Source organism: Solanum lycopersicum, chromosome 10, assembly GCF_036512215.1.
Source record: "Solanum lycopersicum chromosome 10, SLM_r2.1".
NCBI lineage: Eukaryota > Viridiplantae > Streptophyta > Magnoliopsida > Solanales > Solanaceae > Solanum > Solanum lycopersicum.
The window spans coordinates 57,662,900-57,687,134 of NC_090809.1; the positions used below are offsets into that span (position 1 = coordinate 57,662,900).

General features: G+C 33.3%; 2 protein-coding genes across 3 annotated transcripts; one reads left to right on the forward strand and one right to left on the reverse strand.

Annotated features, from left to right (window-relative positions):
- Positions 1-1,495: 1,495 nt before the first annotated feature.
- On the forward strand, positions 1,496-12,507 carry LOC101260883 (phospholipid-transporting ATPase 1-like). 2 transcript variants are annotated; one of them, XM_004248982.5, is made up of 9 exons: positions 1,496-1,794; positions 2,128-4,356; positions 6,310-6,649; positions 6,919-7,708; positions 7,824-7,947; positions 8,175-8,394; positions 10,119-10,577; positions 10,674-10,973; positions 12,090-12,507. In XM_004248982.5, exons 2-8 carry the CDS (start codon positions 2,517-2,519, stop codon positions 10,873-10,875), a joined length of 3,975 nt encoding a protein of 1,324 aa, XP_004249030.1. In that variant the 5' UTR covers positions 1,496-1,794; positions 2,128-2,516; the 3' UTR covers positions 10,876-10,973; positions 12,090-12,507. The 2 variants fall into 2 exon arrangements, with proteins under 2 accessions (XP_004249030.1, XP_010327705.1); XM_010329403.4 differs by having other exon boundaries at positions 1,532-1,794; positions 10,674-10,969.
- A 7,300-nt stretch (positions 12,508-19,807) lies between these two features.
- On the reverse strand, positions 19,808-21,650 carry LOC101263359 (uncharacterized). The gene is made up of 2 exons (XM_004248990.5): positions 21,253-21,650; positions 19,808-20,557 (listed from the first exon to the last, which is right to left on the reverse strand). The coding sequence occupies exons 1-2, from the start codon at positions 21,421-21,423 to the stop codon at positions 20,030-20,032; spliced, it is 699 nt and encodes a 232-aa protein (XP_004249038.1). The 5' UTR covers positions 21,424-21,650; the 3' UTR covers positions 19,808-20,029.
- Positions 21,651-24,235: the final 2,585 nt, after the last annotated feature.

Genomic DNA, 24,235 nt, shown 5'->3' on the forward strand with positions numbered 1-24,235 from the left:
ATCCTGAGTCTATAATCCAAGTAATGAAGAGATACACGATGGTCTCACACATCTTATTATTGTGGATGGAATGAACGCTTGCTTCTGGAGTCTTGTATGATAAAAATATACCATCAAAACTTAAAAGACAATTTCTACAGCATAGTGATAAGACCGACTATGTTGTATTTTAGGCAACCATATATCCCTCTTAGGAAACAATATAGCCATGTAGGTTGTTCATAGCTTAACGATTAACAATAATATCCCCAAGGGCAATAAAAAATATGATTCAACAGGCTAAAGACGAACAATATAGCTATAAGCAACCTATATAAGTAGCCTCCAAGTCGTGCTCGATATAGAATCATTATTAATAGATTGGGAGTCCCCAAAACAAAGCATTATAATCACTCGATCAACCAACCACTCACAATTATGTCTATACCCCACAAGAAAGCATTACAATCGCATCGCTCATAAGCATTGCCGAACAAAGAAAATAGCCTTTAACATACTTTTGATGATTATAAGAAGTCAACTAATAACCTTTTCCTATACCCATGTAATAATACAATATGGTAGAAATTAAATCATATGCAAGAAATGTGGTGCTACAATAATCTGACAAAGATATGAATTTTCACCAAATGAAATACCACCCATGCAGGTCTAAAGTAGCTATAAACCGATAAAAGAACGTTCTTACCTTACTACACCCTTGTAGTAATATCCAAAACACTGGATAGGGTGGTACCTAACTGCCACAACACCCCCGTAGATGTACCACAAAATTGATATGAAATACTATGCAAATATGACGAGCTCGCAACATAGAGCAACTTTTCTGAAGCTTGCAAGATGAAGTCACTAAGATCTAAAGAGTATTTTATGAATTTTAGGATATTTTTTCTGTATTTTGGGCTTCTGTAACGTGGAAAGAATAAAATGAAGGTAATGATTAAATAAAGTTTCCGCCGACCTTGGCCCACTTCACATGCCTGCTTGCGCTATCTCGCTAAAATATAAATGTCTCTCTATTATGAAATTATATGAATAAATAGTTTAATGCCTTGAAAACTAGACTCATAAACATTCAATTTGATTAGTCATGGCCCCATGACTCATAATAGATTGAGAGAAAATCACCTAGACATTTAACTCAAATTTCAGAAAACTTACGATAACTTTCGTCAACTTTTACTTCACATGAACTTGCTTAACTTCATAACATTAGATACGACCATTAACATTTAAATTATGACATACTATATCATTATTAATTTATAAATCACTTTTCATCTTATCGTGAAGGCACGAGTTAAGCTAGAGTTTCGAAAAGTTGAGACATTATAAATATTTTCTAAAAAGTAACTTTTTCAATTCAAAATATTTTCCAAAAAATAAGTTCCATTTTATAAGACAACAATCTAGCTGTGAAAAATAAAATTTAAATTTGGAGGCATAATAATAATAACTTCAAATATATTTAAAAAAAAAAAATAGAAAAGAAAGAGAAAGAAATAAAGAGAAGGCTTGGAAGTTATTAAGAAAAAAAGGTGTGAAACAGATAAAGCAAAATTAAAAAAATAAAGTGTTCACCGGTGGGGGCAAAGAGGGGAGGCAGAGACCGACGAGTCAAGAAAACCCAAATAAAGCCAATATTTCTACTCCACCAATATCTCTCCTTTCTCTCTCCTCTTCCACGCTTTCTCTCTCCTCTTCTCTCTCCGGTCGATCTCCGTCTCCATCTACATTCTCCAAAAGCAACAAAGTTTTCTCAATCTTTTGAATTGCCTTTACTACGGAAAACAGGTAATTGTTTATTTTGTTTTTCATTTCGGTTAATTAAGCTGATCGGGATCGAAAGTAGATCTGTGTTTTTATTTATTGATTTGTGTTAATTAGATCTGTTATCTTCATTGTATGATTGCATTGTGGTGAAATTTGCGTTTTAGTCAAGGGGATATGGTTTCTATTTTTTTCAATTTTGTGCCTTTTCTGAGATCTGGTTGAATTATTATTTATGTTCAGTCATTTGGCTGGTGGGTTTTTGATATTTGGTGGATGCGTTAACTTTTATGTGGATTTGCTCCTTCCTATTTTCTGTCAATTTCTGAGTTTTAATCGGCTGAAGTTGAATTACAGGAAAAAAATCTGTCTTTTTTTGGTGGGGTGGAATTTGCATTATTACAAGAGTATTACGAGAGTTCTGAGGATTAAGCAAGGGATTTCATCACCTATTGGCGCAAAGATCAAGTACAGCGCCTTTTTGGTGATTGTATTTTGGCTGTAGATTGTCTGAGCATTTTAATGGGAAATTCAAGGTAAGTAAGGGTTTGTTTATATTTATACCTTTCCGATGTTAGTGCTCCGCGTGTTTGATACTGGAATAAAACGCAAGTTGAAGATTTTCAGCAAGCAGGGGTTAAAAATAAGGTTTGGGAAGTTCATTTTTGTGGATACTTTGGGGATTTGAGATAATTTTCGGGTTTTAGTTTGATGCTTTCCAATGCGATTTCATTGGAGGAGTATTTATGACTTCCGGCAAGCCATTGCTGTCACCATCTGAGCCTTCTTCTGCACCAAGCTCGCACCATAATAACTCATCATTGGGGATCTGCTCGTTGGGATGTCTCCCCCAAAATGCATCAGCTTCTGCTGATTTGGATGAGTTACCTGAGACCAAATTATGTGACTTAAAAGAGGAGGTGGACAGAGGTAATCAACCACTAGAAGATACATCAGGTGTAAAGAATTCTAGGCTACATTCTTCTTCACTTGTCAATGGAAATGGGACAGCTGAACTACAGTCATTTTCATCAAAATACCCCCCTTCACGGGAGAGGAAACGCCTTGTATCATGGGGTGGTACTGCAGACCATCCGCTTGAGCAAACGACCTTTGAAATATCCACTGATTCTTCTAGGGTGACTTCATCTGGAGCAGTGTCCACTCGGGCGTCATCCCTAAAACATCTTGATGAGTCGAGGGTTTTATCCCGTGGTCAGGATAAGCTAAATAAATCCCAGAGGCTTCTTCAAAAAAGTATGCAGCTGGAGAATGACTTGTTACACGGAAGTAACGCTAGGTTGATTCATGTTAATGATCCAAAAAAGACCAATGATCAATTTGAGTTCACTGGAAATGAGATCCGAACTAGCAAATATACAATAATAAATTTCTTGCCTAAAAATCTCTTCATTCAGTTCCACCGAGTTGCTTATTTATATTTTTTAGCAATTGCAGCTCTGAATCAGCTTCCACCTCTTGCAGTTTTTGGGAGAACTGTATCTCTATTTCCTCTTCTTTTTGTTCTTTCTGTGACAGCTATAAAAGATGGTTATGAGGATTGGCGAAGACACAGGTCAGATAGGAATGAGAATAATCGGGAGGCTCTAGTACTTCAATTCGGCAAGTTTGAGTTAAAAAGATGGAAGAATATTAGGGTTGGTGAGGTTGTGAAAATCCTTGCTGATGAGACAATTCCTTGTGATATGGTGTTGTTAGGAACAAGTGATCCTAGTGGGATTGCTTATATCCAGACAATGAATCTAGATGGTGAATCAAACTTGAAGACAAGGTATGCTAGGCAAGAAACAACTTCGTTAGTGAGTGAAGTGGACACACTTTCGGGAGTTATCAGATGTGAACAGCCTAACAGGAATATCTATGAGTTCACAGCCAACATGGAGTTAAACAGGCATAAGTTTCCACTCAGCCAATCAAATATAATCTTACGTGGTTGCCAGCTGAAGAACACCGAATGGGCAATGGGAGTGGCAGTTTATGCTGGTCAAGAGACCAAGGCTATGCTAAACAGTGCGGCATCTCCTTCCAAAAGAAGCAGGCTGGAGACCTACATGAATCGGGAAACACTTTGGTTGTCTGTTTTTCTTTTTGTCATGTGCTTGGCAGTAGCATCCGGGATGTGTGTATGGCTGAAAGAACATGAGAAACAGCTTGATACCCTGCCTTATTACCGGAAAGTTTACTCTGAAAAAGGAACACATCCTGGTAAACGGTATAGATATTATGGGATTCCTATGGAAACATTTTTCTCTTTTTTGAGTTCCGTCATAGTATTCCAGATAATGATACCCATATCTCTTTACATCACGATGGAGTTGGTTCGCTTGGGACAGTCTTATTTTATGATTGGAGACAGGCACATGTATGATGATAACAGTAATTCAAGGTTTCAGTGCAGATCCTTGAATATCAATGAGGATTTGGGTCAGATACGTTATATTTTTTCAGATAAAACAGGAACACTAACTGAAAATAAGATGGAATTTAAAAGAGCAAGTGTGTGGGGAAAAAATTATGGAAGAGCCTTTTCTGCTGCAGGTGCATCATTAGACCCGGATTTTGGAGGTATGGTTATCATACGCAATGTACTTTTCAAACATAATTTAAATCTTTGAACCTGTATTACTACATCATTAGCATTATCTCAAACTGTGTGTACAGTCAATGATGTACAGAACTAGAAGTGTTGTACCCATTATGCATTGTGAAAAGAAATCGAAGTAACTAATGCAACAAAAGAAGTAGATAACTAGAATTGTTTTACCTATTATGCATTGTGAATAGATATCGAAGTAACAAATGAAACAAAAGAAGGGCCGAGGAAGGAATAAGAGGTTATTTAAGACAAAAATGTAAAAAAATGGAGAGTTTTTAATAACTAGAAGAAAGAAATAGGAACCAGAATGCAGTCCTTTTTTATTGTTGTTGATGTTAGTCTTAATCATTGATTTCACCGCATGAGAAATTGCCAAATGGCTAATGATTCATTCCTTGATGGTGCTGTCTTTTCTGAAGTAAGAGTTTGTATGGACATATCCTTTTCAAGTTCAGCTGTTTATTATATTTCTTGATTATGACCTCGCATTATGGAGTGTACAAAGTAGATGCTCTTTGCTAATGGTAACAGGTTTTGTAACTTCAGCCTCAAAACCCCCAATGTGCCAACATTAATATCTGTATCTGTTGCAGTCAGTTTGAGCCTTGCTTGATGCGGTTCCTTCCTTTCCTTATATTTGAGTTCATTAGATATTAGGGAATGAGCTCATTTTCTAATGCAATTGTACAAGCTATTCAAATCTTGTGTATGTCTCATACAAGTAATGGACCCAAAGGCTCCAATTAGTTGACTTGTGTACTGTACGTAGAGATGATATTGTGCAGTGACTGATTTTTTAAAAAATAAAAGACCCGACCATCCTGACAATAAGTTCTAATTTTGCATGAAAAAATAAAATAAAAAATGAAATGATTAAAGAAAAGAGAGACAAAAATGTTATCTTTCTTACATCTAGCACCCAAGGGTGTGACTTTTTTTGATGACAAGGGAAACCCGCAGCTGCAACCCTTTCGGGTGCGCACAAGGTAAAACCCCCCCTCGATGCAATAGCTTGCAAATCACACAGGAGAGGTAACCCGCACTAGGCAAACCCGGTGCAACAAGCTCGACCCAGAAGGCAAACTCCTTACTTTCGCCACAAGGGATTTCGAACTTGAGACCTCTAGGATGGAAGTCCCAAGCCCAAACCACTGGCCACCCTGAAGGGTCCCAAGGGTGACCTCAAAAGTGGTCATTTTGCCCGTCGAGAACCCGAGAAAGTGGAAGGTGCTTGTGTTGGTTGGAGTTTTATGTGTAAGGTGTCAGGCGAAGATATAGACCACCTCCTTCTATATTGTCGTGTTGCTTCGAGGTTATGATGCACAATTCTGGGATGTTTTGGACTCTCTTAGGTGATGCTAGAGACAGTAAAGTGTGTAATTTTTGGTTGGTGTGTCACTTTGTTGGGAAAAGAAAGAGAAGACACAAGGTTGGAGTGTTGCCGCACTTCCATTTATGTGTGCCGTGTTTGGAAAGAGAAATAGGAGAGGGTTTGAAGGAGTAGTGATGATTTTTTTTTTAATTGAGGAGAGCCTCTTATCCCTTATTTCTTTTTGGTGCAACCATGAGGTTCCTTGTTGAATTGAAGATTGGGTGTCTGTTGCATAAAACCATGTTTTTATAGGGTAGGTTATCAACCTTTTCTTATACCTCTTGTATACTGGCGTTCTTTTGCCCACATTTTAATGGGGTTTATTTACTGTATAATTTATAAAAAATGCTTAATTATTTAATGATTGCTACTATTAAATTCAATGATATGCCTTGTATAATAGGTAATTGTGCGGATGCATATCCTTGCAGATTAAATGATATTGAAGTGAAAACTATACATTATGTGATGTTCCCTTTTGAGATTTCTCTTTTCTCTAGCTATGCTTGTGCTGCAGACTGGACAATATCTTTTGTAATCTTTTGCGCAGAATCGACAGCTGTGCCTTCAAATCAAGGAAAATTGAGGCTTAACGCAGAAATTCCAACCGATTCTGAACTTATGGAATTGTTACATATTGAGCTAGCCGGGGAAGAGAGGATTGCTGCACATGAGTTCTTTATGACATTGGCAGCATGTAATACCGTGATTCCTATTCTTACCCACAGTTCATCTTCGGATGAAGTGCATGACACTGTTGGCACCATTGAGTATCAAGGTGAATCTCCTGATGAACAAGCACTAGTTGCTGCTGCTTCTGCATATGGATATACACTTTGTGAGCGGACATCTGGTCATATTGTGATTGATGTCAATGGTGAGAAACTAAGGTAGTTGCTCTCACTCAAAATCTCTAATTTGGTGTTAGTTGCACATGGACACTTGTAGAACTTAACTAAATATTGTGGATTAGTCTAGTAGGTGTGATGTACTCTATCTATGACATAGGAATGTTTCTGAAGCATAGTTTCTTCTCTCCTTAAATTTCACTTTTCTCTTCTTGTTTACTTTAGTCTGTTGTAAAAATATCTTTTGTTATACAATAGTCTGTTCTTCCTCCTTCAGAATTGGGGACTGATGTATTGGCCTGCTGCCACAGGTTGGATGTCTTGGGACTGCATGAGTTTGATAGTGTACGCAAAAGAATGTCTGTGGTCATCAGATTCCCAAGTGGTGCTGTGAAAGTTTTGGTTAAAGGGGCTGATACTACGATGTTTAGCATTTTAAGGAAAGACCACAAAAGCCACCACGACATACAAAATGTCACTCTTAGCCATTTGAATGAGTACTCATCTGAAGGTTTGCGGACCCTGGTTGTTGGTGCAAGGGATCTTACGGGAGAAGAACTGGAGGAGTGGCAATTCATGTATGAGGATGCTAGCACCTCTTTGACCGACAGATCAGCAAAATTGCGCCAAACAGCATCTCTTATAGAATGCAACTTAACTCTACTAGGGGCCAGTGCAATTGAGGACAAACTACAAGAGGGCGTACCGGAAGCTATTGAGTCTCTGCGTCAAGCAGGAATGAAGGTTTGGGTTCTTACTGGAGATAAGCAAGAAACTGCAATTTCAATTGGTATGTCTTGCAAACTCTTGACCTCAGACATGCAGCGGATCATCATTAATGGCACTTCAGAAAACGAATGCAAGAGGTTATTGTTTGATGCTAAAATCAAATATGGTATAAACTCTGCAAGTTGTTGTAATCAAATCTCAACATGCCAGAGTGATGCAGAAAATAGTTATCTCGAAGCTTCTGCTAGTATGCAGACAAGTAATTTGCCAGAGCCGCATGCAGGAGAGGAAGGAGTTTCTGATGGACCTTTGGCACTCATAATTGATGGGAATAGTCTGGTATACATCTTAGAGAAAGATCTCGAGACCGAGGTATGGACCATATCTCCCTTCTAAGGCTTTATTGTGATAATATACATGTTGTGGTACTTTTTTTCTTCTTTTTGTGTAGCTTGTGTCCTAATGTGTGATTCCAATCCTTCCACAGCTATTCGACCTTGCAACCTCATGTAGGGCTGTGATTTGTTGTCGTGTTGCTCCCTTGCAGAAGGCTGGAATTGTTGACCTAATAAAGAGCCGCACAGATGATATGACACTAGCCATAGGTGATGGTGAGTTAGCTACATCCGATGCCTTGTCTGTACAAGGGAAAACTTATGTCAGAACCTTCATTGGTTGTTGGAAGAATGCAGTTCTATGATTTGTGCATAAAGTTTTGAAGTTTTTTTTTGGAGTCATGTTTTAAGGTTTTTCATGTGCATTGCGTTACTGCTTTTTGAGATGCATTTCATGGGACGTTTTTCTTCATTTGTTTGCCCCTAATTTAAATCTTGCTCAGGGGCTAATGACGTTTCAATGATCCAAATGGCGGATGTTGGTGTTGGATTATGTGGTCAAGAAGGGCGGCAAGCAGTGATGGCATCAGATTTTGCTATGGGACAGTTTCGCTTCCTGAAAAGATTGCTCCTTGTGCATGGACATTGGAATTACCAGCGAGTTGGTTATTTGGTTCTTTACAACTTCTACAGAAATGCTGTTTTCGTTTTCATGCTTTTCTGGTATTCTTCTTTTTCCTTCTGGCCTACATTCTTTTGTATAGTATCTGGGCAACAGCACGCCCTCTTCCCATTGAAAAGAAAAGAGGAAACTATACATTTAAATCAGTGGTAGTACATATTTTTGTGCTGATTTTTGGATGTTAATGACAACTTTACTGATAACATTCTTGGGACTGCTCGGGAAAAAAACTTTAAGGTGAAGATCTCTGGCAGTCGGTAATTGGCTAGTTCAAGGAAAGGTCGAGTTAATGAAAGAGACAATATCTGTGTGTGTGCGTGTGGGGGGGGGGATTACATCAACATACCCATTGTAATCTCACAAGTGTGGGGTCTATGGAGGGTGTTGTGTATGCATCCTAGTGAAGGTCGAGAGATTGTTTCTGATAGACCCTCGGCTCAAGTAAAGCATAAAGAAAATCACGTATGGAAAAGGTGATACAACAGTGAAGCAGTCATGTTGAACATAATGGAGAAGAGTACTGTAGCAATAACACATAATACCATAAGCAAATTAAACACGTTACAATAAGATCGAAGAACAAGATAGTATGTGAGTAGTAGTAATAATACTGATAAGGGAACGATGCTCGACTACCTACTGATCTTTTAACCTGATCCTTGATCTCATCCTCGTATCAAGAGTCATGTCATTGGTAAGCTGCAAGTATGCCATGTCCTGTCTAATCACTCTTCCCGATACTTCTTCGGCTTACCTCTACCTCTCTTCATACCCTCCACAGCCAACCTCTCGCACCTCCTCACTGGACATCTGTGCATCTCCTCTTCACATGCCCAAACCATCTCAGCCTGGGTTTCTTGTGTGAAGCAAAGAAGGGGGGGGGGGGGATAGTCATGAGTAGATCGAAATAAGAATCTAGTCCTGTTAATTAGAGGAACTATGATATGAAGATTGTTGTTCAGTATAGCACTGTGGAAAGTGGTTATGGAGTTGCCAGTTCATCCATATCCTGATGCTTAAAACGTTTGGCCTGAATCACTGTACAATGTGACATTAATGCCAAGAAATACGAAAAGAATCTTTTCTCTGACAGTAGTGTCTCCTGACCTAAGAAGGCAAAAGAAAATTTTAAGCCGAGTTCGCAGTTAATGTGTAAGGAGAGTAGAAAGCATATTGATTATTTGCTTCTATATTGACACTGTTCTCAAAACATTGGGTCTAATCTCCAGATGGTTGATGTGAGTGGTGTGTGCGTGTGTTCATGCCGGTAATTTTGGCTTTGATTTGCATTTGAGGGCAATGGAAATTAAACTGTTTCATCAATTATGCTTGGTTAAAGGATGGGGGAGGGTAGACGGACTAGTCTTCTTTAGGTATGAAGCATTATCCTTTCCTTATGTTTAGCTTGACAGAAAATGAAGTAAAAAAGATTTACCTACTCATCTCTTTGTAATCCTGTACTTTAGCATCATCTATGAAGTTTACCAATGTAAGGAACTCTGCAAACTGGGATAGAGAGAGTGGGTTCTTCCCTTTGTATGTTGTGCCTTCAACATATTTTTTTTTGCGTTGCTGAGGATGCATGCTTAATATTTGTTTTCTAAATGCTGACTACCTGAGTTTGATTTATCAAATTCGCAATTTTTTCATGCATTAGAGTCCCCTCTTCTTTTAATTGTTGTCAAATTATCGTGTTTGATGATGCAACACTAAAGTAATAATGCATTTGTCATCTGACTATATTCCTGTTCTTGGTAATGTTTAGGTACATTTTATATGCAGCCTTTTCTACAACATCTGCGTTGACAGATTGGAGCAGTGTGTTCTATTCTCTCATCTATACTTCCATACCTACTTTAGTTGTTGGTATTCTGGACAAGGACTTAAGTCATAAGACACTACTGAAGTATCCAAAACTCTATGCTGCTGGCTATAGGCAGGAGAGTTACAACATGAAACTCTTCTGGGTCACAATGCTTGATACAGTGTGGCAGAGTCTTGTACTCTTTTATGTACCATTGTTCATCTATGATCAGAGTGATATTGACATATGGAGTATGGGTAGCTTATGGACAATCGCTGTTGTGATCCTTGTAAACATGCACTTGGCAATGGACGTACAGCGGTGGTTAATATTTACTCATATGGCAATATGGGGGTCAATTGTTATCACATATGGCTGCTTGGTGGTGCTGGACTTAATACCTGTCTTCCCCAATTATAAGTTAGTATTTCCTTGTGAAGTCCTATTGGGTCTAAGCATTTTTAAAGTTATTGAGGTTTATGGCTTGGTACTAACTTAATTTTTTTCTTCTTGCAGTACAATCTTTCAATTGGCAAAATCACCTACTTACTGGCTCTCTATTTTGCTTATTATAGTTTTGGCTTTGCTTCCTCGCTTTATTGTCAAAGTTATAAACCAAAGTTTCCGCCCTTCAGACATCCAGATAGCTAGAGAAGCAGAGATCCTGAAGAAAAATCACAGCTATATTATGTCTAGGCCAGATCATGATACAAGCTAGTGCCTCCTGTTTATGTTGTCAATCACCCTATTTTGGTGTAGCTCCTTGAGTTTCCCTATACTTGACTTCCTATGGCATGCAGGGTTAGAAGTAGGTAGGTAAGTCATTTACTCTTGTACAATTGTTTGATTCTTTTTTTTTGTCTGCCCATCTTTCTGTATCTTTCCTATGATATCCGATATCTCCCTTTTTTTGAGTTTGAAGTAAAAAATATCTCTACCTCCATTTGGATTTTTTTTCTCCAGTGTTTCATTAGCTTTCCGTATTCACTATCATATGGTTATTATATTTAGTATTAGAGTGAAAATTACAGTTACAAAAAGGCTGGCAGCAATCGTGCCTGAGTTAAATAAATTATGCTTTGGAGAAATGTCTGCTAAGTAATGCTAAAAATTACCAAAGCCATCTTTTTGATTCCTGGCATTGACATGCTACCCCTTTTCAAATTATATCTGAAATGAAACCAGAGAAGTGAATAGTGTTGAAAATGTAATGGGATGAAGAAGTTGGTACTAACTTTAATTGTATGGATGCATAATCTGTATGGTACAGGTTTTACTTTTGCTCTGTTGGTTCTTGGGGAAGGGGGAAGCTGAGGAGAGTGAAGAAAGCATGCAATCTGTGATATCAACTGTTAAGTGTCCCACATTAGTTGGGGAAATGAGCTTTTGCATCTTCATATAGATTTAGGCAATCCTCACCTTATGAGCAGTGAGGCCCAGTTCCATTTTATTGGTTATGCAGTGTTGGCTCATGTTATTGTTGTCCATGCTCTAGATGTCTAGGCTTGGGCGTGCTGGGAGGGGAAGGTGTTACGTAGCCCACCTTGATCGATAGAATGGATTGTAGTCTTCTTATATGGTTTGAGACAATCCTCATTCAGCGAGTGAAGTTTTGGGGTAGAGTTAGGTCCAAGTTCCTTTTTCACATTAAAATTGGGGCAATTTCATCACTAACAATGAACCGAAATCCATCATGTTGTGTTGTGATATGTGCTGTAGAATATTTCTGTATAATGCATTTCTGGGTAAGTTTCATTGCATGTGTAGCTGTAGCTTGTTGGACAATCTGGGATTTCTTTGATTGCTTCATACCTTGCACCTTACATCTGCTATGCAAAGGCTTGCCTCGATGGAAGACTTTTGTTTCAAACCTTTGTAGTACTGGCTACTGAGTGGACCATGCTTATGATGTCTTTCTTATAAATGCTTCAGATGAGCTAGTCCAACTCAATGTCAGCAGGTGAAATCGGCGACAATGTAAAAGGGAAACAGAGTCACCATGTATCGGAAGAAAGGAAAGCAAGGGTTAACTCAAGAGCTAAATTTGTCGAGAGTTTGAAGCACAGCTGAAGAAACAATCTGGTTGAGAGCAACGGAACACATGAAGGTTTTTGAATGGATTTTGTTATTTGTTTGTTGATAATAACACTGTTGGGCTTGTTTTACAAGAAGTGAAAATGATAGGGCTCTGCTTGTTATTAGTTATTCAGCATAATTCCCACATAAAGAAAGAGAATTGAGGAGAGAAATACAAGTGTATCATAGTTTTACCTGTATAAAGATTTGAGGTTTCTTATCCTTGTTCTTGTAACAAATTAAAGGAAAAAGGAAACTGCTCTTGATTCATAAACTTATCTGTGATTTTGTAAAATCTGTTAACCCCCCATTTGAAATTATTTTTTTTTCTTTTTAATTAAATTTATCCTTTTTCTTTATTCGTTTACTGTTAGCATGGATATGAAAAATGTAATTTCTTCGATGTTTATGCTTGTTGTCATAGTGAAAATATTATCAGTTTCTCTATGTTTAAATTGTGTAATTAAAAAAATTAATTCAAGGTAAATTTTGTAGTTTTAGACTTTACCTAATTAGTAAGATTTTAATAACATTGGCTTGCTTGTTTAAAATAATAAAAAACTACACTGTATTTTATTTCAACCACTTTATTTGTCGTCTTTGTGAAAGCCTAATTGGTTCAAAATAGTTGTCATTTAAAAAAAAAATCAAGGTATAATTAGTTGCGTGTTTTCACCTCTATCTTTATTCATAAATATAGATAGATATTTTGGATAAAAGATTTAAATTATTTGCTCAACACCAAACATTTATCAAATATTCATTTTTACAATTATTGAAATGATTTATTACCAATATTACAAGTATAACTGCAATCGCTTTTTAAAAAATGCAGTTTAACTATATTACGTTATTACTAATAACGATTTATGCTAACAGTAGTTGGTTTCTCAGTTTTCTATCTGTTAATTTTTATAAATAAAATAATAGATAAAACGTTACTCATAATAGCGTTTATATTTATTTTGGTTGCTTTTTAAGAATATGTGTTACTTTTGTTCATTTATTTTATAGTTATATTATTTTGGTCAAACCTATTGTAAAAAAACTAGAGGATATAAGTCATAAAACATGATCAATGCAAATAGATATCACCTTAAGTCACATGTGAGATACTTTTTGAAGTAACCTTAATTTATTGTTGTGGGAGATTTACCTTTAACCGATATATAAGACCATGTGAGCTATTAACAAGGAATTCAGGGTCTATCACACATCAAAAAAAGGGTGTCCTACTTGCCAAAGAAAGACCATGAATAACTTCTCGCTTATATGGATGTACTAGCTAATATTTTAAGGCAATCATCCTATTGGGGGGCACAAAGGTATGCTTCTTGAAATTCGGCCTCTACTAACGAGAGAGCTCCCATCTCAATATCCTCTCGGTGCTAAGCGTAAATCCCACAGAATAGTCATTTTCCTAATTAACTTTTCTTTATTATCCATGGAAGGATACATTATCTTACCAATCCAAGCTAAGTCATATATCATCATCCATGGAAAGGTACGATGAAGTAACCAATCCAAGCTAGGTTTGACTAGAATAGCTCTCCTTATGATCTTTGATTCATTTTAGGTGAGAAGACCTTTTAACCTTAGAATTCTTAATGTGAGAAAACCTTTCACATTCATGCATGAGTTAGTTATGTGATAAATCCTAGAACAATTAACCACAACAACATATATGCTTTTACTCTCAAAACAATCTACTTCATATCTCATCAATTCCATAAGAATTATGCAGGGCTGTGTATCGGTCAGTTCGATTTGGTTTTAAAGTTTATCAATTTGGCTTATTGGTTATCGGTTTGTAGAGATACTAAACAGTTGTAGAACCATTATAATATTGACTCATCAGTTATTGGTTTATTGATTATTAATCGTTATCGGTTCGGTTATCGATCTAACCGTTAAGATTTGACATAAATAACCATTGAAAATAACTTAGAAACATGGTGAACAATCAAATAAACAATGCACATGAATTCACAAGTTACATCTTGCTCAAAAGAAAACACTTTTACATTATAGTCTGTGGAATAACCAATTGTTTGAGACAACCAAAAATAAAAATAGAAAATCAAACTCATAAGTCAATGACTTTATGTACAAAATGGTATAAATATAATTATTTAATTTATCATATGGTAATAATTATCAGTTAATCTGTTAAGAAAAAACCTCAAACCATTAAAAATCGATAACCTGATAACAAAATAAAATCAAAACCGTCTAAATCAATTATCCTTTACTAATAAATCAATAATTTTTTTGATTCGAATTATCGATTTCGATTCGATTTTGAACCGCCCTAATAACACGCATAATTCCATAATTCACCTTTGCTAGTTCAAGAGCCACTTTTATTCATCAATATCTATGTTAAGCATGAGTTCATGGGGATTCACCTTAAAATCATGAGATTATTCAATTCATGCATAAAAGTTCATAAATCAATCAAATCAATCAATATTTTTTTAAAAATGACATAGAGAAAAAAAAATATATCTCAACTGGAGATTTCTAACTTTATAAATTGGAGAATTTAGGAACTATTTAGGATTTTCTTAGGATTTAGGAATTTAGGAATTCAGGTTTAGGGGTATTTAGGGTTTTTATATGGTAAAAGATTTTTCATAAAGTTTGATATCGTAATAACAATTTCGATCAAAGTTAAAATATTTTTCAGACTCTTTTCCCTTTTATAAGAGTAAAAACACCAGATATTTTTAACATATTGGAAATAATTTTAAAAAGTTTTTTTTATATATTGATTTGAATTTGTTATTTTCTTTCACTTATTGGATTAAATTAGCTTTTCTCTTCTATCTATTGAATCAAAAATATATTTATATTTAAGGTATTGAAAATTACTATCCTTCCACTTATTAAACTTTGTTTTTCTCATGGTGTTGATGAATCCCATGTATTATTCTCCTAAAACAAAATATCTAACTTTTTCTAATCCCATTTATCAACTTTCTTATCCCATTTTCTAAGCTTTTGTATGACTACTTTTAATCGAATTTTTCACTAATCCATATATATATATATATATATATATATATATATATATATATATATAATTTTGTCACAACTCACATGATAACTTGTATAATAATAGTTTTTCACCAGCTCAAACCTTTGATATATCATATATGGAAATGGGTCAAAAGTTAGAACTATATTCAAGTGATTCAATATCTTTTTAAAAAATACTTTGTATATAAGAGAAGTGTGTTGAAAATATTCTTAAATTTGACATAAATTATTAGTTTTATTTTTGAATTATTGACAATTTTAAAAACACTTTTTTATTTGACAAACTTAACTTAAATATACCCCGATCTTGCAACATGAATGGAATACAATCCTAAATTCTCGCCAAGTTGATGGAGGTATTTTGAACACTTCTCTCGTCTTTTTACTAAGAGTCACATGATTTTACAAGAGTTTGAGACCACTTGATATGTCATCAAACATAACTGGGATAGTTAATCAAATAGAGAAATGTTTTTAAAAATATCAATAATTCGAGAACAAAACTAATAATTTGCGTTAATTTTAGAAGTGCTTTCGTCTCGCGATTCCCTAAATTCGCCCTTGACTATGATTATTGATAAGTACACAAACCCATATTTTAATGAACTAAACGATTCCCATATTACTTATGCGTCATCACTTAAAAGGTGTGTAATTTACCAAAGTGTCCCCCTAATTTTTTGTCAAATGGTTCAAAATTAGTACTATTACAATGTATCGTTGTGATTTAATAAATGGGGTTTGGAGAAATAAAGTCTACATAAATTTTTTATTTTATTTTTGTGTGATACGACTCTGTGCTTCATGATGTTTTTGATAATATCCTCACAACTGCATGGACCTGATCCACTACAGAGAATGGAACTAGTTCAAGTTGTCGGATTTGCTAGATAGCTGTAAAAGCTGTCTGCGTCAGGAAGGTTGGTGAAACGCAGAATACTTCACCAATCAGGAATGACTAAGTAGTTATTCTGATGGATAATAATCTTTCATTTTATATATATCAAAGATCAAACAACAATATCATTCATTCATTCAAAAGGAGAGAATTCTTCGAGCTTCAAGAACAACAAGAAAACCGTGCAAAGTAATTTATTGCTTTTTGTGTTTGTTGTATGTTGTTTTCTTGTAATCGTTCTTAGATTGTAGGATTTGTTTCAGCTGTGATAGAAACGTTTTAGACTCGGGTGAATCATTGTAAGGCTGAGTTACGAGTAATTTAGGTCTTTACTTCTAGTCTATATTAATCAAGTGAAATTAGTATAGAGAGCAGTATTGTATCTGCTCGTGCTCAGCTAAGTATATGGAGTATTACTTAGTGTAGAGATTAGTAGGTTAATCTCATGTTTTTGTAACGGACTTAATATGCATGTGTAAACACTTGTGATAATTGATGATCAACTTAATTTCTTTTTAACTCAACCATGCCAAAAGCTTAATATAATAAAGTCAACATAATTTTGACATTAATTTTCATGTGTGAACACTGAAAGTTATTTATATACAACTATAACCTATCCAAATATGTCCACCAAAATGTTCGTTAATGAGATTAAAATATCCCAACCCCAACAACTTGCACTTTTGACTAAATCATTATTAATTAGTAGAAAATAAATATTATCTACATTTTAAAAAAAATTAAACAGCAACTAACTAACGTTTAATAAAATTAATTCTTTGGCACGTGGATGATGATATAAGGATAACAACACATTACAAACGTCACTAATTATGTGTGCTTTTACATTTTCTTAACGCTCCTTAATTAACCATAACATGGCCACTTTAATTATTTTTATTTGGTCATTGGTCATGAAGTAACTTTTTTTTTTAAAATAATAATTAAGGGTAGTTAAATTGTATAATAAGCTTTTATTTTATCTTATTTTTATATCGATGAAATGTAGTGAAAAAATCAGAATTTTTATTTAACTGAATTAGTCCAAATTAAGTATGAAGAAGTATACATAGGACAAAGTTAAAAATAGCTCAACATCTACTATATATATACATGAAAAATATTCTTTTATCATATATAAACATTATATTATACAAGTTTTTACCAAAAGAAACATCATTTGATCCTACCTTACTCCGCTCCTAATGCAATTGTTCAACTTAAGTTGACTATTAATTTGGGGGTGGGGTGGGGTGGGGGGGCATGAGGCTCTAACACTTGTTGACTTCTTGCTATATATACACACACATATAGTGCATTTGTAATACTTCAAGTATAGTATATAGTATGGATATAATTAATTCCTCAGGTAGCTGATATGAGAAGATTAATAAAAGAGTTGAACTGTGGTAAGAAATTCACAAATGAGCTAAAATATTTGATGAAGAAACATAACATTAATATTATGTTGGCTAAGGATTTGGTTGGGAAAATTATGACTTCTTTTTCCAAAACACTCTCAATATTAAGCTCCAGAATTGAGTTGCATCAATTTTCATCTTCTCTAAGTTCCAAGTACTCAATTGGTAGTTGCAACACTTCTCCACTAAAAGGTGTTATTCAAGAAAGATGCAACAAGAGAAGGTGATAATCAATGTTTGTGTTTGTAGTTAATACTTTTACCATTACTTCATTCCCCCACCCCCTGATTTTCGATGGACTTTTCGTTCGAAAATCCATGGTTTTCCACCTCAACCACTTGTTGGACAGACTTAGTTGATATCTATTACTTATGATAGATATTTTGTGAAATACGCATACGAGTTAGTCCAGATAAAATATCCAGATTTTTCTAGTAGTCATGATACACTCCTAAAATTTGGATAAAATCAACTTCATTCTTCAAATTTTATAATAAATGAAATTTTTTTATAACCCCAATATGCTATGACATGCTTTAAAACCAAACTTTTAAAATACCTTCATTATATATGTTGATTCAAACTATTTCACGTGAATTGCGAACGAGGGAGTATTAATAATTATCATTAGTAAGAATGGTAGATAACACAATTTACTAATATTTTGTACAGAAAAATTTCAGCTACAACTATAAAAGAAGTTTCAACTTTGGTGGATGATGGCCATGTTTGGAGAAAATATGGCCAAAAAGAGATCCTCAATTTTCCACATCCAAGGTTAATTTTTTTTTTCAATAAATACATTAAAATTGTAATTGACACTTTTTTTTTTTTATTATAATTGATTGATATATGCAGGAATTATTATAGATGTACTTGTAAATTTGATCAAGGATGTGAAGCAACCAAACAACTAAATATGATGACAATATTAAGGTGACAACATATTATATTAATTAATAAGTTCAGATTGGATAATATTTTGCACACATAATGTTCACACCAAACTAATAATTATTATAAATTTTGAATAAAATTATTAATAAATCTGCCTTAATTAAGTAATAAAAATTAGGGAAAATTACTATGGTATCAAATTCACTCCTCACAGCCTAATGAAATTTTGCGTTGCGACAATTTTCTTCAAAATATTTTCCTAAACACACGCTATATTATATCTAGGTTATATCTTATAATAGTTATAACTAATATCATAAATTGTATTTCCTTTTGATCATTTTACTTGCCGTTCTTTATTAAATAGATGTTATTTTAGAAAAATCAAGATATAATTTAATATATTCTTCTCATTTTGCTCTAGTCAATAATAATAATTAGGGATAAGGCACAAGTATCCATTCAGAAGATGATCGGAATCTCAAACACGTACCTTAACTAAATTAAGTTTCAATTATCCTTTGAACTCATTTTTTTTGGTAATTTTGTACACCTTTTGACTTACGTGGCATATTCTGTGGCACCACACAATTGAAGCGTGTGGAATTTATTTGGATGTCACGTAAGCCAAAAGGTGTATAAAATTACAAAAACAAAAGGTTCGAGGGAGGGGGAAGGAGGGGGTATAGTTACTTAGTTTAGTTAAGGTGCGTCTATGAGATTTCGATCATAGTCTAAAGATACTTATACGTTATCTCTAATAATTATTCTCGAAAATCATATACATTGAGTAATTAGCACAAAAAACTTAAGAAAAGCACATATAATATGGTTGCTTAGATAATTCCTCTTTTTTTTTTTTACTGCAAATAGATAACATGTTAAATGAATAAAGATACCCCTTAGTTCATAGTAAGTTAATTATTGAGATCTGTTTCATAGTCTTTAATTGTTTTACACTTTTCTGAGAATAATTTAAATAGATATAATAAAAAAGTATTATAAAAACTGTACTTTATTTTTTGTCTTTTTCTTAGGGAATGCATCATAACCCCAATATTTCACTTTGTTAAAGGAAATAAAAAATAAGAATATGATAGCTCAAACATATAACTTCTTTTAAGATTCGCGTAAATAAAATATATGACAAGTAAAATGAAAATACATAACAAGTAAAATGAATATACATTATGATTGCAAACTTTCAAGCTTAGAACTCAAAAAAAAAATTAACACAAGATGCATAATCCCCATCCCAACCCTAACCCCACAAATTCACACAATACTTTAACTTATTCTAACACGAGTTTAACTTTCATATATATCGACAATATATTATTATCTCAAACTATATTTCAACAAAACTAATATTATATCATGAGATCAACATACACTACTAAACAAAGTCCTTTTCCCCTTCAAATACAAGATACATAACCCCCCCACCCTAACCCCAATAATTCACACAAATATTTAACTTAGCATATTCTAACTCGAGTTTAATTTTTTCATACATAATTACTTCAATCCATGTTTCAACACTCCCCCTCAAGCAAAGCACGAGTCTTATTCATAGTTGTTGATAAATTTCCAGCAAAATCGCGTTCGCGTAGACCCCAAACCAATGCTATTGAAGAGACAACCACAGGAACAGGACCAAGCATCCAAAACAAAAGAGGAAATGTCATACAGAGTACTCTGTCACCAACAAAAGCCAATGTAAATCCTCTTTCAAATATGGTCTCTGTATGTGTTGGATTTATAGAAAATTCCCCCAAGGCATTAACCAAGAAATTAGCATCTATTAAGAAGCCAAGTGCCATTGAGCTACACAAGAAACTAGCCACCAAGAAAATTGTTGCTGATCCATATTTTAATACAATTGTTTTCCCTGTTTGTGACCCAAAAAAAGCACTAGTAAATAAGTTGCTAACTTTTAATGTGTTGTTTGTTAATGCAGCCACTGCTAATGTTATGAGAATTGTGATTGTTGCTGTTAGTATTGTCTCCATTAATGCATTTCGTAAACTTTGTACAGCCAATGTCCCTTTCTTTTCACTTCCCTATAACACATACAAAAAAGAGAAACGCGAAGTCAAACATCTAGAGTCAATAAATTCAAAAACATAATATCAAAACCATAGTAACCCTAGCTAGATCTATGTTTGATCATTAGAATCAAGGGCGGAGCCACAATAGTAAATTACAAGTTTGGTAACATTCAGTATCTTTGGCTCAAATTTTATAGTCGTGTTAAACATTCATGTAATATGTATGAATAACTCACTCGGCTAAAGGAATTGTGAACCAATAAACGAAAAATCCTGACCCCGCCTATGGTTAAATCAAAGGTGGATCCACAAAGGTAATTACGAATTTGATAGAATTCAATAACTTTGACTCAAATCTTATATTTAAATTTTTTTTAAAAAATCCATTTAATATGTATAAATAATAAATGAACAATCTATCCAGTACCTAATATGCAAAAAAAAAATTATTATGATCAAGAACCAATAAACAAAATATAGTGACTCCGACTTTGATTTAAATCAGGCGTCATCACGAGTTTAATAGAACTCAATAATTTTGACACTATATTTATTTATTTTTTTAAAAAAATCAATCAATAGGTATGAATAATCTATCCAAACCTCTCTAAGCCAAAAAAAAATTGTGATAAAGAGTATCGTAATTTAAAAATACTGACGCGAGTCGTAAATATAAAACGAAAGAATGAAAGGGAAGAATAACTTACTTGATTGAGCTCACGCAGCCAAGATCTCCTCTTAAGCATGTTCATACCAATAGTTGTGTGAGAAGGCTTATGCTTCAAGTGATGCCAAAGATAGAGATGATAACCAATTGTGATGAAAAGACTCAAAGGAACTAATATGGTGTCCAAGTAATTAATGGCATCAGTAGCCATGAATTCAATAGAGAGAGTTTTGATAATTTGTTTGGTGTTCTTATTATTTTTGAGTTTTTGAGATTGGTCTTAACACATAGATATAATATTTAATTTGCTTGTAGAAAGATGGATGGGATGTGTTGAGATAAGTGGAGTTATATGTCATTAGCAACTACCAAAAAATAAAAAAAATGTATGCACTATTTCCAACTTTTGCCAAAATTTAGGTGGGGATGCCTAGAGTGGAAATACACACAAATCACAATGAACAATATATATATAATTATGATGGGAGAATAATAAAATAACAATAATTATTTTAATTAAATTTATATATAATGATCGTACACTTTCAATATTATATCAAAATAAAAATTACGAATTCAAATCAAACTATTCTCACGTGCTTGCTTAATTAAGCCAAAAAAAGAAAAGTGAAGTATTGAAATATAATTAGTTAGGTGAATAAAATGTGTCTTACCTGTCATTTGTGAAGCTTTTACGTATTATGATCACACAAGTTACCATCTAACAACTTATTTAGAGGATCTTAATAATTCGTTTCGATTTTATTGTAACGTATTTTAATATTCATTGTATTAATTATTTAAATAAAAAATATTTTATATAATAATTGCTTTGATGTAAAATCACGTGATTACCTTTTTTTTCCCTTTGTCTCGCTTACTTATTATTTGATAACGTTTTATCATTTAATTATCCTATCTTTTTCATAATAATTTTATCCCGTACTTTTTTCTTTGTAATATTATAAGTGTATTTCTTTATATCACTAACGTGTGACACTATGAATCGATATAAAATGATATAATTCATCAAAACAATAAAACATGCATAGTGCAATATTACTCAATAAGAAATGGAGATAACATATAAGTACCTTTCTAAGTTATTTGGATCTTATTACCTTCTAAATTATTTTAAAATGAAATAAGCCATATTCCAAAAGTTGACGTGACATAGAGAGTGTGCACAAGTCAGCAGAAAAGGTGCATGAAATTACAGAAAAAATGAGTTCGACAAAGATAATAAGATCCTACTTAAATTAATGTGTTACTGAAAATTCGATCATAATTTAGAAAGAATAGTTATCTATTAAAAACGAAGAAAGTGGACAAATTCTTCTACTTTTCTCTTTTGTTTCCTTTTTCCCCCTCACCACAAGATAAAGAATAAAGTAATATACATATAGAATTATGTACTTCAATTTGCATGAAAGAAAGTATGAACTTCTTATTAGCACTAAAAAGTAGTTGACATTGTATCATTGATACTTTCTTTAAAAACAAAAAAGAAGTTCCATTGATATACTTTGAAGTTAGCACCAAGGATTTATTGCTAGGTGGTATATAATTACTTTAGCTTCAATATATTTTTTTTTAACTTCAACACTTTTATCCAAACACATAACTGCTTATTTTAAAAATAAATTTCAACACTTTTAAAAATACTTTTTGAAAGCTGCTTTTATTAAGCCCATCTAAACGAGCCCTTAATTGACTGTTGGAAGCTAGTGAGAGAAGGGTGTTTATATTGTTTCATGGAGGAAAAATGTCAAATATAGATTATGGTAACAAGTTTTCCCCAAGTGGAGAAGTAGAGGGTAAGGGAACAAACAAGAAAAACACAAATACGTAAATATGTCTTTTTTTTAATTTGATTTCAGGTGACATTTACGTCTTTTAATTTTAAATGTGGATGACTGAATACTTAAATTTGTATGAAATTAAAAAAGTTATATGGCATAATACACATACAACACTTATATAAGACATAAAAAAATAGGATGATTATCTATTTATTCAATTTCATACTAGTTTAAGTGTTTATTTGTGTACATTTAAAATTATAGAACGTAAAGATCAGATAAAAATAAATTAAAGTACATATTTGTGTACGATGCGAACAATGAAAAGTGTCAAATTAATGAGATACTTTTAGTTCATTGTCTTTGAGTGATCTAGTTTATAAAGTAACCAACAGATTCTTTATATATTTAAAATATAATGTACATAATCCGTATAGTAATTTTATAAATTTCGGTCATATTAATAAAATCAAATTATATATATTAATATGTTTCCCCAAATTAAAGTTTTTTGTGTGTGAGAAAGACTAAATTTTCTACCAAGAAAATTAATTACACAACTTGATTAGCACCACCTTGTTTTGTTCTCTAAACGTGTGTTGTTTCAAATTTTAGAATAATTTTTCTTTTTTTTTTATTCGATGTCCATTATTCATATTACGTTCTTTATTAATTTTTATCTGCATCACGTGTGATTCATTAAAAAGTGGCGGGGAGGGGGGTGTGTGGATATTTTGAATTCAATAAATTATAAAATAGAATATAAAATTATTTTTCGAGTTAGCGTTTCTTCTACTTTTCCCCCCTTGCTTTAACAAATGTTAAATCAAATCATAGCATAAACTAGCCAAAGAGTGTAGCTAGGTAGCAAAAGTGGGAGTAACATTTATTTATGAAACTCTTTGAGTTGAATTGTGACAATCACATTTTTAGAAATTTGATGTTATACCCTTCGTATGAATTTAATTGTCTTAGAAATTTATTAAAAGTAATATTCTTTTTTCTGAATAGACAAGTCTAATTTGATAGAATTTAAAAATTATGGTTCATATTTGTATTTATTATTAAAAATTTCGCTGAATAAGTGTAAATATCTAAATTTATAATAAATAAAGTAAAAGATCAAATTTCTTCAACTTAAAATCTTATTTTTATCTTTTGTCCTTAAAATCTTAATTGTATTCTTGGTTTCATCCTATGTGACGTAGTTGTGTGATGATA